Source organism: Narcine bancroftii, chromosome 9 (assembly GCF_036971445.1).
Source record: "Narcine bancroftii isolate sNarBan1 chromosome 9, sNarBan1.hap1, whole genome shotgun sequence".
Taxonomy (NCBI): Eukaryota; Metazoa; Chordata; class Chondrichthyes; order Torpediniformes; family Narcinidae; genus Narcine; species Narcine bancroftii.
In genome coordinates this window covers 44567212-44584824 of record NC_091477.1, presented here as the reverse complement: position 1 = coordinate 44584824, position 17613 = coordinate 44567212, and the positions used below count along the sequence as shown (strand labels likewise).

Genomic DNA, 17613 nt, shown 5'->3' with positions numbered 1-17613 from the left:
TGGGGGGGGCTGGGGAAGGAGACCGGGTGGGGGGGGCTGGGGAAGGAGACCGGGTGGGGGGGGGTGGGGAAGGAGACCAGGTGGGGGGGTGGGGAAGGAGACCGGGTGGGGGGGGTAGGGAAGGAGACCAGGTGAGGGGTGAAGGAGACCGGGTGGGAGGGGTGGGGAAGGAGACCGGGTGGGGGGGTAGGGAAGGAGACCGGGTGGGGGGGGAAGGAGACCGGGTGAGTGGGTGGGGGTGAAGGAGACCGGGTGGGAGGGGTGGTGAAGGAGACCAGGTGTGGGGGTAGGGAAGGAGACCGGGTGGGGGGGGGGGGGGGGAGAAGGAGACCGGGTGAGTGGGTAGGGGGAAGGAGACCGGGTGGGGGGGGAAGGAGACCGGGTGAGTGGGTGGGGGTGAAGGAGACCGGGTGGGAGGGTTGGGGGAGGAGACCAGGTGGGGGGGTAGGGAAAGAGACCGGGTGGGGGGGGATGGAGACCAGGGTGTTGGACTGCAGCAGGGATTGATGGAGGGAGGAAGATAATGACTGTAGTATGCTGTTGTGGAGAAATGGATGCCTTGTCTTTCTCTGAGCCTCACGGCCACCTCTCTGTTACCTTAGAAACAGGGTCCCTATTATCGGAAAGTAGCCACGGTCGGAGGTGGCTCTAACTGCGACGGCCGGGCCTCCACCCACAGGCTCTGCTGAGGGTTGACTGAGCAGAAGGGTCGTCACCGGCGGCGGGCTGACCACAATACTCCACGGGACCCCCTCGCCGCCCGCAGACTTCATCCGAGGGACTCACCTGCGAGTAAGCCGCCATCTGGCCCGAGGTCGGAAGGGGGAAACACGTGCCCTGGAACAGCTGCGGGGGGGGGGGGGTGCGAAGCACGTGCCCGGAGACAGCGGCCTGAGGGGTGCGAAGCACGTGCCCTGGAGCAGCGGTCGAGGAGGGGAGGGTGATGAGGTGAAGCACGTTCCCTGGGAGAACGGAACCCCCGCACTGGAAAGGCGAGCACGTGCCTTGAAGCAGCTGCTGGAGGAAGGAAGCAATGCATTCGTTGGCGAGTTGGAGCCAGCAGGTGCACCGGAATAGAAGGCGTGAGAACCCCTGTGGTGCAACAGCCACAGGTGGGAGCGAGCAATGCACAAGCTATTTTGCTGCAAACACTGTCAAAGGCAATTGAGGTTTTGCTGGGAGCAGTGGTCATGGGTGTGGTGGACAGCTTATTGAAGTGGAGCTGCTGCATTATGATTTTTGAAGTGATAAATTATGCACAATTGCTATCTCTTCAATAGATTTTTGTGAAAAATGTACCAATCTTTTGGCTAGGTATTTTATTTATAATAATTGGGAATGAGGCATTTTATTTAACATGTACATTGCTAAATCACTTTATTATTGCAGATTGCAAGATGTTTTGTGCTGGGTATTTGTAACTATTCAACCGGTTGAGTAGAATTTTGTAAAATTTGAGACTATACACTTTGATGATTTCAACATCGCAAGACATTCTGGAAAGGCAGCAGGGTTAAGACATATAATACAAATTTTAGTTTTTATTGGTCATAGGTATGTTTTCAAAAATGTGCATGTATACTCATGGATAATTTCTATTATTTGTCATGCCCAAAATACTACAATTACCCACTTTGACAAGCATCAGTAAACAGGAAACCAGAGCACCAGTCACTCACACCCAGACGGATGTGCCAATCAATATTACCGTAACAACCCCAATCAAAGAAAAGGATGAGTTTAACAGGCAGTCGAGAACTAGTTGACACTGTACCCTATTTAAATAAGACGTAAAGAGGAGATCTTTGGCCTTTGTTTGCTGAAATATTTTCATGTGGTACAGTACCATGACATGAGAACATTGCAATCCTTGTATCTCAATATTGGCAAAAAACTGGCAAGTCATGTTTGAATGGCATAGTGATGCAACTTTCAGAGTTGTGGCCTCACCTCTAAACCCAGGTTCTATCTTGACCTTCATGCAACCTGTATGGATTTTGTAAGTTGTTACAGTATAGGTTTACCCAGTTAGGGTGGCCATTCCAAAAGGAGGACATGGTCATAGGTTACTATATACAGTGTGTTTGCATTTCTTGTTTTTGCAATACAGTTTACATTTTAATTTTTGAACATGTCCTCCTTTGGAATGTCCACGTGCACAGACACCTTTCTTTGGCTTGGCTTCGCGGACGAAGATTTATGGAGGGGGTAAAAAGTCCACGTCAGCTGCAGGCTCGTTTGTGGCTGACAAGTCTGATGCGGGACAGGCAGACACGATTGCAGCGGTTGCAGGGGAAAATTGGTTGGTTGGGGTTGGGTGTTGGGTTTTTCCTCCTTTGCCTTTTGTCAGTGAGGTGGGCTCTGCGGTCTTCTTCAAAGGATGTTGCTGCCCGCTGAACTGTGAGGCGCCAAGATGCATGGTTTGAGGTGATATCAGCCCACTGGTGGTGGTCAATGTGGCAGGCACCAAGAGATTTCTTTAAGCAGTCCTTGTACCTCTTCTTTGGTGCACCCCTGTCTCGGTGGCCAGTGGAGAGCTCGCCATATAACACGATCTTGGGAAGGCGATGGTCCTCCATTCTGGAGACGTGACCTACCCAGCGCAGTTGGATCTTCAGCAGCGTGGATTCGATGCTGTCGGCCTCTGCCATCTCGAGTACTTTGATGTTGGTGATGAAGTCGCTCCAATGAATGTTGAGGATGGAGCAGAGACAACGCTGGTGGAAGCTTTCTAGGAGCCGTAGGTGATGCCGGTAGAGGACCCATGATTCGGAGCCGAACAGGAGTGTGGGTATGACAACGGCTCTGTATACGCTGATCTTTGTGAGGTTTTTCAGTTGGTTGTTTTTCCAGACTCTTTTGTGTAGTCTTCCAAAGGCGCTATTTGCCTTGGCGAGTCTGTTGTCTATCTCGTTGTCGATCCTTGCATCCGATGAAATGGTGCAGCCGAGATAGGTAAACTGGTTGACCGTTTTGAGTTTTGTGTGCCTGATGGAGATGTGGGGGGGCTGGTAGTCATGGTGGGGAGCTGGCTGATGGAGGACCTCAGTTTTCTTCAGGCTGACTTCCAGGCCAAATATTTTGGCAGTTTCCGCAAAACGGGACATCAAGCGCTGAAGAGCTGGCTCTGAATGGGCAACTAAAGCGGCATCATCTGCAAAGAGTGGTTCACGGACGAGTTGCTCTTATGTCTTGGTGTGAGCTTGCAGGCGCCTCAGATTGAAGAGACTGCCATCCGTGCGGTACCGGATGTAAACAGCGTCTTCATTGTTGAGGTCTTTCATGGCTTGTTTCAGCATCATGCTGAAGATGATTGAAAAGAGGGTTGGTGCGAGAACGCAGCCTTGCTTCACGCCACTGTTAATGGAGAAGGGTTCAGAGAGCTCATTGCAGCATTTGACCCGATCTTGTTGGTTTTCGTGCAGTTGGATAACCATGTTGAGGAACTTTGGTGGGCATCTGAGGTACTCTAGTATTTGTCAAAGCCCTTACCTACTCACGGTGTCGAAGACTTTGGTGAGGTCACAAAGGTGATGTAGATTCCTTTGTTTTGTTCTCTGCACTTTTCTTGGAGCTGTCTGAGGGCAAAGACCATGTCAGTAGTTCCTCTGTTTGCGTGAAAGCGGCACTGTGATTCTGGGAGAACATTTTTGGCGACACTAGCTATTATTCTATTTAGGAGAATCCTAGCGAAGATTTTGCCTGCAATGGAGAGCAGCGTGATTCCCCTGTAGTTTGAGCAGTCTGATTTCTCACCTTTGTTTTTGTACAGGGTGATGATGATGGCATCACGAAGGTCCTGAGGCAGCTTTCCTTGGTCCCAGCAGAGCTTGAAAAACTCATGCAGTTTGGCATGCAGAGTTTTGCTGCCAGCCTTCCAGACCTCTGGGGGCGATTCCATCCATACCTGCTGCTTTGCCACTTTTCAGTTGTTCAATTGCCTTATATGTCTCTTCCCAGGTGAGGACCTCATCCAGCTCTAGCCTTTAGGGCTGTGAGGGAGCTGGAGCAGGGCGGATTCTTGGACTGAGCGGTTGGCACTGAAAAGAGATTGGAAGTGTTCTGACCATTGGTTGAGGATAGAGATCTTGTCGCTGAGGAGGACTTTGCCGTCTGAGCTGTGCAGCGGGCTTTGAACTTGGGGTGAGGGGCCATACACCGCCTTTAGAGCCTCGTAAAAACCCCTGAAGTCGCCAATGTCCGCGCTGAGCTGGGTTTGTTTGGCGAGGCTAGTCCACCACTCATTTTGGATCTCCCGGAGTTTGCGCTGAAGATGGCTGCATGCACGACGGAAGGCTTGTTTCTTCTCTGGCCAGGACGGCTTTGTATGGTGAGCCTGGTGGGCAGCTCGCTTCTTTGCCAGCAACTCCTGGATTTCCTGGTTGTTATCGTCGAACCACTCCTTGTTTTTCCTGGAGGAGAAGCCCAGTATCTCTTCAGTGGATTGCAGTATGGCAGTCTTCAGCTGATCCCAGAGGGTTTCAGGGGACGAGTCCATGAGGCGGATTGCATCCTCGAGCTTTGCTTTGAGGTTTGCCTGGAAGTTTCCTCTCACTTCGTCTGACTGCAAGTTTCCAACATTGAACCTCTTTCTTTTGGCTTTACTGTTCCTGGGCTTTGGCTTGAAATGAAGGTTGAGCTTGCAGCAAACCAGCCGGTGGTCAGTGTGGCATTCCGCGCTGGGCATGACCCTGGTGTGGAGCATATCTTGTTTGTCTCTTTCTCGCACCAGGACGTAGTCCAGGAGGTGCCAGTGTTTGTATCGGGGATGCATCCAGGTAGTCTTCAGGCTGTCTCTCTGCTGAAAAAGGGTGTTTGTAATGACAAGCCGCTGTTCTGCGCAGAGCTCCAACAGGAGGCGCCCGCTGTCGTTGGACTTGCCGACACCATGTTTGCCCAGGATTCCTGGCCAGGTTTCTGAGTCTTTGCCGACGTGAGCATTGAAGTCGCCAAGGATGACAATCTTGTCAGCTGTAGGGGTGTGTTGAATGAGGTTGCGCAGATCAGTGTAGAACTTGTCCCTTTCTGCTGGTTTCGCTTGGAGGGTTGGAGCATAGACACTGATGAGGGTGATGCGACGCTTGTCTTGAAGGGGAAGTCGCATTGACATGATCCGGTCCAAGTGGCCTGTCAGGAGGTTTTCGAGTTTGGAGGCAATGGAGTTCTTGACCATGAAGCCTACACCAGATAGGCATCGTTCATCCATAGGCTTGCCAGACCAGTAGAGTGTGTAGCCCGCGCCGCGTTCTTGGAGGATGCCTACATCTGCAAGGCGGACTTCGCTGAGAGCGGCTATGTCAATGTCAAGTCTGAGGAGTTCATGTGCAATGAGGGCAGACCGACGTTCAGGTCGGTGGCTGTCAGCCTTGTCTAGCATGGTTCTGATGTTCTAGCATGCTAGCTTGAGTTTGTGAGCATCTTTTGAGGGGGAGGACGTGGACATGTCCTCGAGCCTGCGCAAAGGAGCTTTTAGGTGGAGTGCAATGTGCGCAGTACTGGCCCCACCCTTTACACCCATGGTTCGTGTGCCGTGGCCAAGCAAGCTGGGATTGTATTGTACAAAAGGTATAACACAGATTTCCAGGTTCCTTTGAGTGAAATATAAAGTTTCAACTAAATATAGGTCAATTCATAACTCATAGTACAGAAAACTATATTTAAAATGGTTAATGAATGCATTGTTATGCTCCACAGGCACTTTGCATGCCACATTGCTTAAGAATGTTCATATTTGAAAACAATTCGTAGTCACCAGAGATATCCTCATCTTCATTACCATAATCATTTTTATCTTCATCTGGGACATTTTTTATATCTCTCAGATACAAATTCATTTTCACAGCCGATGGTGAATCTGCAGATTAAAATGAGTATACATTAATCACGTAAGATAAATCATAAACATACTTCAGTCTAGATATTAACCCAAGATAGAATCATTGTATTTGAAGGCTGAGTGAAAGTAAGACCCATAACACTGAACTGCCAGATACAAATGAATACTCGGAAGAGAACGTAAGTGAGAGATGTTGAAGATGACACTCCCCCACCTTCCATTGGGCAGAAGATGTGCTTGAAGCACAAACCTCCAGATTCAAGGACAGTTTCTGTCCTGCAAAGTGAACCTTTTCACTTTATCTTAGTACACATTGACAATAAACAATTCAATGAGGAAAGTCCAAGGTTCCTTGCCTCCCTATCCTTCCTGGAGGACAAAAAAATTAAGAACCATTATCAAACGTCACTTCAGCTCCTCATGACCTCCCAGCATGCTTGACCTGAGAGGAAGTGATTCAAGCAGAGTTTTGGCCAACTAATGAATGGTTAGAACGAGGGTTTGAACAATAGCAATTTTTTTTTTTCAACATTTTATTTATAATTGTTCCAAACTCAAACAGTTCCATTAAATCACAATTACATCCATCAAATAGATTTACGTTTCTTCTTTTGAGTCTGGTTTTATTCCCCCCCCCCCCCCACAACACAAAAATCTACAAGAAAAAAATAATAACACATTAACCGTAAAGAAATTTGACTTACATGAAAAGACTAAATACGCTTACTTAACATAAGAAACAAGACGCTACTGACCAAGGACAAATAACAAATTAAAAGAGAAAACAAAAAACACATTAACCACAGGGTCTGCTGGATCTCAATGCCCATCCTTCAGGTCTCTTATATTCATCTCGACTTAACCTGATTGGAATGAATCCCACCCCCCCCACCCCCATCCTCCCCCCAAAGGAGAACAATAGCAATGTTACCCCAATCTGCACACAATGAAGACCTAGGTGGGGTGGCATGATTGGCATAGCGATTAGTGCAACACCATTACAGCACCAAGGTTCAGGACCGGGGTTCAAATCCTGTGCTGTCTGTAAGGAATTCTCCCTGTGTCTGTGTGGTTTTCCTCTGGGGGCTCAGGTTTCCTCCCACTGTTTAAAACGTTCCGGGGGTTGTAGGTTAATTGGGCGGCATGGGCTTTTGGTCTGAAATGGCCTGTTAAGTTGATGTATGTCTAAATTTAAAATGAATTTAAATTTAAAGATGTGGTTCAGGTGAGACAAATTCCCCTTCCCCTGGATCAAGTGTGAAATCAAAGTCAGTAGAATGAGTAGAATTGGTTAAGCAACCTTCTCTTAAAACTGATCAAAATCAGATGGAAAAAAGATCAAAGCCATATTTTTTAATTTAACTTTAGTCATAGAGTATGGTAACAGGCCCTTCCAACCCACAACCCCATATCCCCAAAATACACCAATTAACCTACAGTTAATTTTTTTGTACGGGGAGAATGTACAAACTCCTGACTGACAGTGCCACATTTGATCCTGGATTACTGATGCTGTAATGGTGTCCTTTATCTTAAATCTTTTCCCTCTGTGAAGGAGAAAGGTTGGTCATTATAAATCTTGCTCAGTTTTGAAATCTCAAGCAGGTCACCCCTTGGACTTTTCTGCTACAAGGAAACAAAACCATCAAATCCAGTCTTGCCTTAGCTAAAACCTCTCCTTCCCTGGCGCACCTTTGTAAATCTTGGTCATTATAAACCTTGCATGGTTTTGAAATCTCAAGCAGGTCACCCCTTGGACTTTTCTGTTCCAAGGAAACAAAACCATCAAATCCAGTCTTGCCTCAGCTAAAACCTCTCCTTCCCAGGCACATCTTTATAAACCTTCTTTGCCTCCTCTCCAGTTCATTGGTCGAGGTGACCACAGCAGTATCCTTCTGGGATCAAGGTTCTTCCTCACAGAGTCTCCAGTGCTTTGTCCAGTCATTCTAAATGGTGCAACCCCAGCCAGGGCATCCATGAAGCATGTGGACCACCAGCAGCAGCAAAAGTGTCAACCACCATCCCATGGCATATCACTCCACAGTCACCATTAAACAACCCTGGTTTAATGGGGTAAAAACACAATATTGGAAAAAGTCAGCAGGTGTTGTTTAAAAGATAAAAATAAGTAACCAACTGATGCACAATCAATTACACAAAGACTGAAGTTGCCGAGACGAAGGGATTTTATTTACAAGAGATGGACAGCCTCCCAGTGTTGGCTGTTCACATTGACCCAGACTTGAACTGGCGCAGGCTTATGGCATGACACCCTTTATGGGGAAGAAAGGGGGAGGAGTCAGGAGCCGGCCAGTGAAAGGTCAACCAGGAAAGGTCATGATATTTACATAAGACAAACATATAAAATAGTGGTTTCACCACATTCATCCCCTCTTTTTAAAAGGAAGTACGAGGAGGTGGGGCTGGTGTGGTTAACCACCCCTCAGGTTCAATCTGTCCAGCAGTCTTCTTTGGTGTTGCAACTGGTGGTTCCTCATCTGGGGGTCTGTGATAGTCTCTGTCGGTTTTGGATGGTCCATCGCAGTTGGTCTGGCCAGAGTGCTTAGCTGTGTTGGAGAGTTAGTATGTGTGTGTCGACCATCAGCCTGGCTGGGGTGGTGAGTGTTAGGAAGGTGGGCTGTGGAGAGGTGTAGGTGTGCATACCTGTCAGCTGGTTGGGGGGGTCCAGATGCTCCTGCCTGTGCCAGATCATGGCCATGGCAAAGTCAGACGCATCGCTCTCCACCTGGAATGGGATGGATTTGTCCACTGCATACATCACAGCCTTTGTGGTCAGCTTTGATATGGTTGAATGCCTGGCAGGCTTCTGCCGATGGGGAAAATGGTGCCCCTGATGAGAAGTCTGGCCTTCTCCACATAGTTGGGGACCCACTGAGTGTAATAAGAGAAAAACCCCAGGCACCTTTCCAAGCCCTTGAGGCAGTGGGGGAATGGGAGTTCTAACTGTGGATGCATGCACTCAGGGTTGGGGCTGATGACTCCATTCTTCACAATGCACCCTAGTATAGAAAGGCGATGTGTGCTGAAAACACACTTCTTGAGTTATATGTCAGATTTAGGCATTTTGCAGTGTGGAGGAATTTCTGGAAGTTCCTATCATGGTCCTGCTGGACATGGTTGCAGATGGTGACATTGTTGAGGTATGGGAAAGTGGTCTGCAGCACATGTTCATCCACCATCTGATCCATTTCCCTCTGAAAGACTGAAACTCCATTCATGACTCCAAAGGGGACCCTCAGGAAGTGGTAAAGTGGCTATCCACCTTGAAGGCAGTATACTGGCAGTCTTATGGGCGAATGGGGAGCTGGTAGTAGGCAGACTTAAGGACTATGGTGGAGAACACCTTGTACTGTGCAATCTGGTTCACCATGTCGGCTATGCAGGGCCGGGGGTATGGATCCAGCCGGGTGAACCTATTAATGGTCTGGGAGTAATCAATTACCATCTGGTGTTTCTCCCCACTCTTCACCACTACTACCTGGGCTCTCCAGGGGCTCATATTCTGTTCTATCAGCCCCTCAGCGAAGAGGTGTCTCACTTCTGACTTAATGAATGCCCTGTCCCAGCACTATATCACCGATTTTAGGTGGCGATGAGCTAACAGTCGGGTGAGATTGGCAAACAGGGGTGGGGGAGAGATCCGGAGCATGGAGAGACCACATGTCAGATGCAGTCATTTGGTTTGGGGCTGCCGGTTGGCCACATAGTAGGAGGAGGGCAGGCGGTTTAAAAACTGCTCATTGCAGACCATGTGGGGAGAATGTGGCCTTCATACTCCATGGTGACGATCTTCATTTTATACTGGAAGTCTAATACCAGTAGGACAGTGCACAGAGCTGTGGCAGTACAAGGAGTTTAAAGCCCAAGTATACTATGCCCCTGACAGTCAGTGTTACTGTGCAACTGCCACAAATCTCTGCCGAGTGAGATTTGGACACCATGGAGATCTGGTGGCTCGTGGGCTTCACCTCGAGGGGGTAATGCTGTTCAGTGTCTGGGTGAATGAAGCTTTTGGTGCTTCATTGTCGAATAGGCAAGCAGTAGGGCAGCCATTTACCTGGATGACCATCTGGAGAATTGATGGTGTCTGTCCTGATTAAGGGCTACTGATGCCAGTGTCAGTTCATCATCTGAGGAGTTCCGTTGGGTGCTGGCTGTCCAGTAAGATGGCACCCAAGATGGCAGCCCCCATGGCACGCATGCAGCCCCATTGTAGGTCATTGGAAGAGAAGGGCAAGAAGTGTAAGTAATGTCATTATGGGCGCATGAATGGCCATCCCAGGTCCCCGGAAGTGACAGTAGACGTGATGTCATCAAAGATGGTGGCATTACTGGAACTCGGGATTGGTTTGGACTTACAGACCTTTGCAAAGTGTCCGTTCTTCCCAGAGTTGGAGCAGATGGCATCCCTGGCAGGGCAACATTTCCTCGGGTGCTTAGCCTGCCTACAGAAGTAGCAACATAGTGAGTACCACTTCCATGCCCTCTTGGCATCCTTGCAAATACTTTCATCAAATTAGAGAGTTACAGCCTCTATTTAGTTACAGAGAAACAGGCCATTTGACCCACTACCTTTATGCTGACCTTCATGCCAATCTGTACTAAACACTTATCTGCATTAATTCTACATCCATAGGATCAGAGGATGTAGAATCTTTATGGGTAGAGTTGAGAAGCTGCAAGGTTAGAATGCAGATCCTAACAGGAGTTAGAGAAGGTGTGTCAGAAAGTCATGGGAAACTTCCATATGCAGGTAGACTGGGAAAATCAGGTTGGCACTGGATCCCAATTTGTGGAATGCATATGAGATAGTATTTTAGATCAGCTTGTGGTCGAGCCCAGAAGTGAAATGGCAATTCTGGATTTGGTGCTGTGCATTGAACCAGATTTGATCAGGGAGCTTAAGGTGAAAGAACCCTTCAGTAACAGTAATCACAATACAATAGAGTTCACTCTGCTGTTTGAAAGGAAGAAGCTGAACTCAGATGTGTCAGTATTATATACTGACGCATGATAGGGAGGAGCTGGCATGGAAAATGGTGGAGCAGAAATGGCAGGGGTTTCTGGGTGTAATTCCAAAGAAGTACCCACCATCTGTGGTTGACAAGGGAAATCAAAGACAGTATAAACGGAAAAGAGAGAGCAGGTAGTATGGCAAAAATTAGTGGGAAGGAGGATTGGATAGCTTTTTAAAACCAACAGAAGACAACTAAAAAAATCAATAAGGGAGAAAAGTTGAAATATGAAGATAAGTTAGTCAATAATATAGAAGAGAATATAAACAGTAATTTCAGATACATCTTCTTTCTTCTTCTCTTTGGCTTGGCTTCGCGGATGAAGATTTATGGAGGGGGTAAAATGTCCACGTCAGCTGCAGGCTCGTTTGTGGCTGACAAGTCCGATGCGGGACAGGCAGACACGGTTGCAGCGGTTGCAGGGGAAAATTGGTTGGTTGGGGTTGGGTGTTGGGTTTTTCCTCCTTTGTCTTTTGTCAGTGAGGTGGGCTCTGCGGTCTTCTTCAAAGGAGGTTGCTGCCCGCCGAACTGTGAGGCGCCAAGCTGCACGGTTTGAGGCGATATCAGCCCACTGGCGGTGGTCAATGTGGCAGGCACCAAGAGATTTCTTTAGGCAGTCCTTGTACCTCTTCTTTGGTTCACCTCTATCACGGTGGCCAGTGGAGAGCTCGCCATATAACACGATCTTGGGAAGGCGATGGTCCTCCATTCTGGAGACGTGACCCACCCAGCGCAGCTGGATCTTCAGCAGCATGGACTCGATGCTGTCGACCTCTGCTATCTCGAGTACTTCGACGTTAGGGATGAAAGAGCTCCAGTGGATGTTGAGGATGGAGCGGAGACAACGCTGGTGAAGCGTTCTAGGAGCCGTAGGTGATGCCGGTAGAGGATCCATGATTCGGAGCCGAACAGGTGTGTGGGTATGACAACGGCTCTGTATACGCTGATCTTTGTGTGTTTCTTCAGCTGGTTGTTTTTCCAGACTCTTTTGTGTGGTCTTCCAAAGGCGCTATTTGCCTTGGCGAGTCTGTTGTCTATCTCGTTGTCGATCCTTGCATCTGATGAAATGGTGCAGATACATAAAGAGCAAAAGAAATACAAGAGTTGGACCACTGAAAAATTATGCTGGAGAAGTGGAAAAGGGGAACAAAAGAAATGGTGGATGCAATGTTGCAACAATCTTCACTATCGAAGACACCAGAGGTGTTCCAAAAATTTGAGAGAGTTAGGCAGAAGTGAGTGTAGTTGCTTGGGCTGCTGAAGGGGATGAAAGTACCTAGGACTCCTGGGCTGAATAGTCTGTGCCCCAGAGTCAGAAAGAAGGAGCTGAAGATATTGTAAACAACATTAATAGTAATTTTTCAGGAATCATTAGATTAGGAGCAGTTCCAGAGAACTGAAAAATTGCAACGGTCACCCCAGAGAAACAAAAGACAGGAAACTATAGGCCGGTTCGCCTGATTTCAGGGAATGAAAAGATTTTAGAATCTATTATTTAGGATGAAGTACAAGGTAGAATAGGATAATGTCTGGATGGTTTCTTTCACAGGAGATCTTTCCTGACAAATCTGTTGAAATTCTTTGAGGAAGTAACAAACAGGACAGACAAAGAAGAGTTAGTGGATGTTGTTTATTTAGAATTTCAGAAGGCCTTTGACAAAGTGCTGCACATGAGACTACAAGATAAGAATGGAGCCCATGGTGTGACTGGAAGGACACTAGTATGGATAGAAAATTGGCTGACTGGGAGAAGGCAATGATTGGGAATAAAGGGACCTTTTCTGGTTGACTAGTGGTGTTCTGCAGGGGTTGCAACTTTTTAATGTTATATGTTCGTGATCTGGATAACAGAAAATAGTAACAATAATGTTTATTGTCCTATACGTTGTATAAGGTTCATATGCAACAACATTCTTTCTTCCTGCAGCTGTATTTAGAAATATAGCACAGTCACAGGCCCTTCCAGCTCACAAGCTGCTCTGCTCAAATACATCCATGTGACCAATCAACCCACTGATCCTGTATGTCTTTGGAACACGGGAGGAAACTGGAGCACACAGAGGAAATCCACGCGTCATGTACAAACTACCTACGGATAGCTGGGACGGATAGCATTGTGCAAAAGGAATGAGATTCTAGTTCTTCATCTTACCAGGGTCACTGACACTCAAACTTGCAGATGCGAGAGCTTCACCATACTTGTTCCATGTGTAGCAGGTGTAGATTCCCTCATCAGACTTCTTCAAGCCCTGAATCTGTAACCATCCTGTGATACCATGGCGCTCTGGACCTCCTCGAGCCTTGGAAAGAAAGAAAACAGGGAATATGACACCTGTTGTTCTGTGTGTGGTAATTACATCAGCCTCCTCTCCTCCTGAAGGAGAAGGATGTGATAGCATTGGAGAATCTGCAGAGGAGATTCCTCAGGATGCCTGGGACGAAGAGTTTCAGTTATGAAGACAAACCGGAGAGGCTGGGTCTATTTTTCCCCAGCCGGAGGGTCAATAGGATATGACTAAGCTATGTAAAATGATGAAAGATTTAGTAAGGAGAGACTGCAGGAAACTTTTCTATAAAAGAAGTAGATACAAATAGAAGAAATTGATTTAAAGTAGGGGGTAAAAACTATGGAGGTAACCTGAAGGGAAACCTTTTCACCCAGCTCACCATCTGAGTTATAGAAGCTGAGTTCCTAACAGCATTTAAGACACATCGCCAAAGCATAGAAGACTGTGGGCCATGTTGGGAGATGGGATCAACACAGTGCCCTCTGGTTTGCAGGGACATGGTGAGCCAAATAGCCTGTTTCCATACTCTCTGACGATGAAGTCTTCTCTTCACTCCGTCTTTATAGGATTGATGATAATAATAAGTTTATTGCCATACACATAAAGACAACATACACATGCACTGAAATTCTTACTTGCTGCAGCTGAAAAGGTACTTTGTAAAAGAAAATCTCCTTTAGTATACACTGAATTACTGTATAGAAAGATAATATAGAAAACATAGGTAATAATTAATCACAGTTACAGTTAGTATGAGAATAATAAGTGGTGTTTCATTATTGCAGACAGATCTTTTTGTTAACTGCAGCTGAGAGCCAGTGGAAAAATGGCAGAAAATCACTAAGATTGACAAACCTCCCAGGCACGTGACAGGAAGAACTGAGAATTGGTAATTTTTATCCCTGACTGACCGCTAGTACTGAAAGTTTCATCTCAAGCATGGAACAGCTAGAAAAGCAAGATCATTTGTCCTAAAAAAACATGTAGTTGCTGTAAAGGCACCATCCGGAATTAATGCTGATTGCTCCGTACAGGCTTTAAATGGCCTGTTAAAGGAGCCGACGGTGTTTTTATTTAAAATCCTGCAATTGCAGGGTCTGTGACCAAGATGGTAGTACCTGTGCTTGCAGTGGTCTCGACGGGTTGCAGACTCCAGGGGAGCAGTGATCCAGCACAGAAGAACCCCCCCCACAATTGAGGAAAAGCATGGGAGCAACCCTAGAGGATGTTGACCAAGGCAGCAGACCAACAAGGTGGTCAGTGATTGAAGGACCAACAGATGCTGTGGGCTGCTGGCTTCTTGTGGGTGAAGGAACCACAAAGGCTGCAGACTACTGGAGACTAGCAGATGGGAACCAGGTATCAGAACCGGGATTCCAGAGGATGCTGAGGGAAAGGAGGACTCCTAAAGGGTCTTGGACGCTGAAGGCCACCTGAGTGTATGAAAGGTATGGATCGAGAGGTCGGGTTGAAAACAGGTAGATCAGGGGTCTGTGAGGCTGGAGCACTGAAAATGAATATACAACACTCAGTGACTGAAGGGAGTTTCTTTTGCTTCTTTTTGACTGAAAGGGGTGCCAAGTATTACTAATGGCAACTCTTTGTTTACCTTACAGCAGATAAAAGGAAATTTTGTGTAATAATACATTTTCTGTTTTATTACATGACAATAAAAAAAACTTTGGGGTAATGCATGATTTTGAACAATTGTGGAAAAAAAATAACAATTTTATCTCTTCTAATGGGAAGACAATTCGGCATTCCAAGTTGGTTACCCATTTGTCACAACAAATTGATGTAATAAAATGTGAAGCTCATATATCTGGGACAAATGACATTACCCGAGAAAATTGCTTTATGGATAAGGTTGCTGAGTCAGCAGTATTGGAGCAAACTCCCATGCTGTAGACAGTCAGACGTAATACACCTGATCCCACTTTCCTGCCTAACTCCCAGGATTTCTCTGTTGCAGCACTTGAACAATTGCTTGAAGCAGATAGCCTCAGGGCCTGAAAAAGATTCATAGCGCCAAAAATGAATGTGTCGTCCATTCAGGCACATGGTGCCACCTTGACGGATGTCTAGTGTTACCCTGCAGCTTGTTTTTGCCCACGTGTGCATCTGCGTGACAAGTCAGGATTTTTTATATGCACATGAGCAAAAGAGCGATGCCACATATCACAAAGCAACGGGATACACCAAGGATATCCATGACCCTTGACAAATTCACCAGATCTTGTTTGATTTGTCAACAAAATAACAGAAGGAAATCACCAGAAAAATGAAATCATTTGCCTGTTTCAGTCATGCCTTTTGAAAATTGATTTTGTTCAAATGCTATGAGAAAAGGATACAAGTATATCCTGGTTATAGTTTATATGCTTTCTCGATGGGCAGAAATTTGCCCTACTGGAAGGGATGATGTCCGAATAATAGTGAACTTTTGATGAAAGAAATAGTATGCAAATTTGAAATATCCATAGGAGTAGCAAAAGGGAAAAAAAATTCTGCAACAATTTAGTCAAGGGACTAATACAGGCCCTAGGGTTTAATTGGAAATTGCATATACCTTACCAACCCCAATCCTCTGGAATGGTAAAACATATAAAGAGTGTGCAAACTAAATTGCACCAACAGCACAAGTTAAAGTGGTCAGATGCTCCTCTTCTAGTGTTGTATAATTGAGAAATCTGAAAAGACAAAGTACAGGCCTGACCCTACATGAAATACTGATGGGAAGGTCGATGACCAGAGGAGCAAAGCCTCCTCTCACCTCAGAACAAATTGCACTGGTATGGACTAATGAGCCCAGGTCTTGTGTGAAGCCATGAGGAAGTTACAGGCTGAAGTATTCCTAGCGCAAATATCTCTTTGGCCAAGAAATATGCACCTATTGAAGCCAGGAGATAAAGTGTTTGTCAAAGCTTTAAACAAGGAATCTTTTTCTCCTCTGTGGAAGGGACCCTATCTAGTCTTGCTACCAACCAAAACAGCTGACAAGCTTGAAGGAAAATAAAATCAGGTCCTCGCCAAACAGTGCAAACTCCACCATGACGCAACTTACAAATTCCAACCTGAAGCGGCAGGCCAAAGGCTCACAGAAACAAAGACAGCCTCTAATGAAGGATAATGGTTTCTTTTGGATGACTGTATAAGTTTGTATAGGTGCATTAATAGGCATTCTGTTGTGTTTGTTCATCCTGCCTTGTTGGCTGAAGTCTGGGAACCAATGTCACCCATCTAAGGCTAGAATGTCTTGCAGTTATGCAACACATCAGCCAGAACATCTTTCTCTTGTTTAGCCACATGTATGCTGTGAGAGAAAAAATGTCTTCCTGCTTGATTTGTAAGCATGTACCTACCCATAGTGGCCAAGGAATACCCATGATCACCATACCCTTCTTAAATGAGGAGATGACAGCATGATGCTGGATTTTTCTAATTAAACAAGCATCACACAGCAAACAAACCATTGTAAGCCTGTTGAAAAACATTTTAAAGGTGGGTGCATACCTTGCTATATTAAGTCCAGGATACAACTATCCCTGAGGTCGCCACAATTTACTTCAGGGGAAGGGATTTTTTTGATGAGGAAATGAATCCAAAACAGGTATAAAATGTTGCAATCAAACCAATACCCATTTTTGTGTTCTCGCAGAGAGTGCCTAGTTGATGGGAAAAGCCCCTACCTTTGTTTGCCTGATGGGTGGGAAGGATGCTATTATCGAGCCTATATGGTGCTTGGAAAGCACTCTCATGATAATCTTAAAACAGACCCTAGCATTCAAAACACTTGCTAAATTGTGCTCCGACGAAACCAATTGGACCTAGATTTCTTGCTAGCAGATAAAGGAGGTACATGAGCCTATTCATCATGGCCTTTCGTAGGACAGTGGCCCACATTTATGCTTTATTATTATCATTATTATTGTTATTATTATTATTATAGCTGTTTGACTTGTTGCATTGATGTAATCTTGCTTGAGAACCCGACCCCTGTTTTTACCTGAATAATCCAAAATCTGAGGAAAGACAGACCCTGGAATTATGATCCAGATTTCCCTTACAGCAGAGCATGCAGAGACGGATGGAGAATCTGAAAGTTCTTACAATGAGGAAAAATGTACTAAAGTCCGACCTTTCCCAGTAGATACCAACTGCCTATTGACAAGAGGTGCCTTCTTTAAATACATGTTGAATGAGAAGATCAACCTGCAGCTGAGAGAAAGTGGAATAATACTGACCAAGGCAGAAAATCACTTAAGATTGACAAACCTCCCATGTATGTGACATAAGGAACCGGGAGTTGCTAGCTTTTATCCCTGACTGACAGATAGTAGCAAATTAGTTTCAACTGAAGCATAGAATAGCTAGAAAAACAAGATAATTGTACTAATTCTGTAACTTCCTGTTCTTGCAGGCATCCTGCTTATCAATACTAATGTCATTGTAT

General features: G+C 46.1%; 2 protein-coding genes across 2 annotated transcripts in view; both read right to left on the bottom strand.

Annotated features, from left to right (window-relative positions):
* The window catches only part of LOC138743479 (ran-binding protein 17-like), a 726783-nt gene extending 725797 nt beyond the window's left edge, over positions 1 to 986 (bottom strand). The window contains exon 1 of the mRNA XM_069898924.1: positions 787 to 986. Within this exon, the coding sequence (XP_069755025.1) occupies positions 787 to 804 (18 nt within the window). The 5' untranslated portion in view covers positions 805 to 986. The remainder of the gene's footprint in view (positions 1 to 786) is intronic.
* Positions 987 to 1528: 542 nt separating this feature from the next.
* Positions 1529 to 17613, bottom strand: part of LOC138743481 (kazal-type serine protease inhibitor domain-containing protein 1-like) — a 46096-nt gene continuing 30011 nt past the window's right edge. The window contains exons 3-4 of the mRNA XM_069898931.1: positions 13025 to 13172; positions 1529 to 5854 (exon numbers count right to left, since the gene is read on the bottom strand). Of these exons, the coding sequence (XP_069755032.1) occupies positions 5682 to 5854; positions 13025 to 13172 (321 nt within the window). The 3' untranslated portion in view covers positions 1529 to 5681. The remainder of the gene's footprint in view (positions 5855 to 13024; positions 13173 to 17613) is intronic.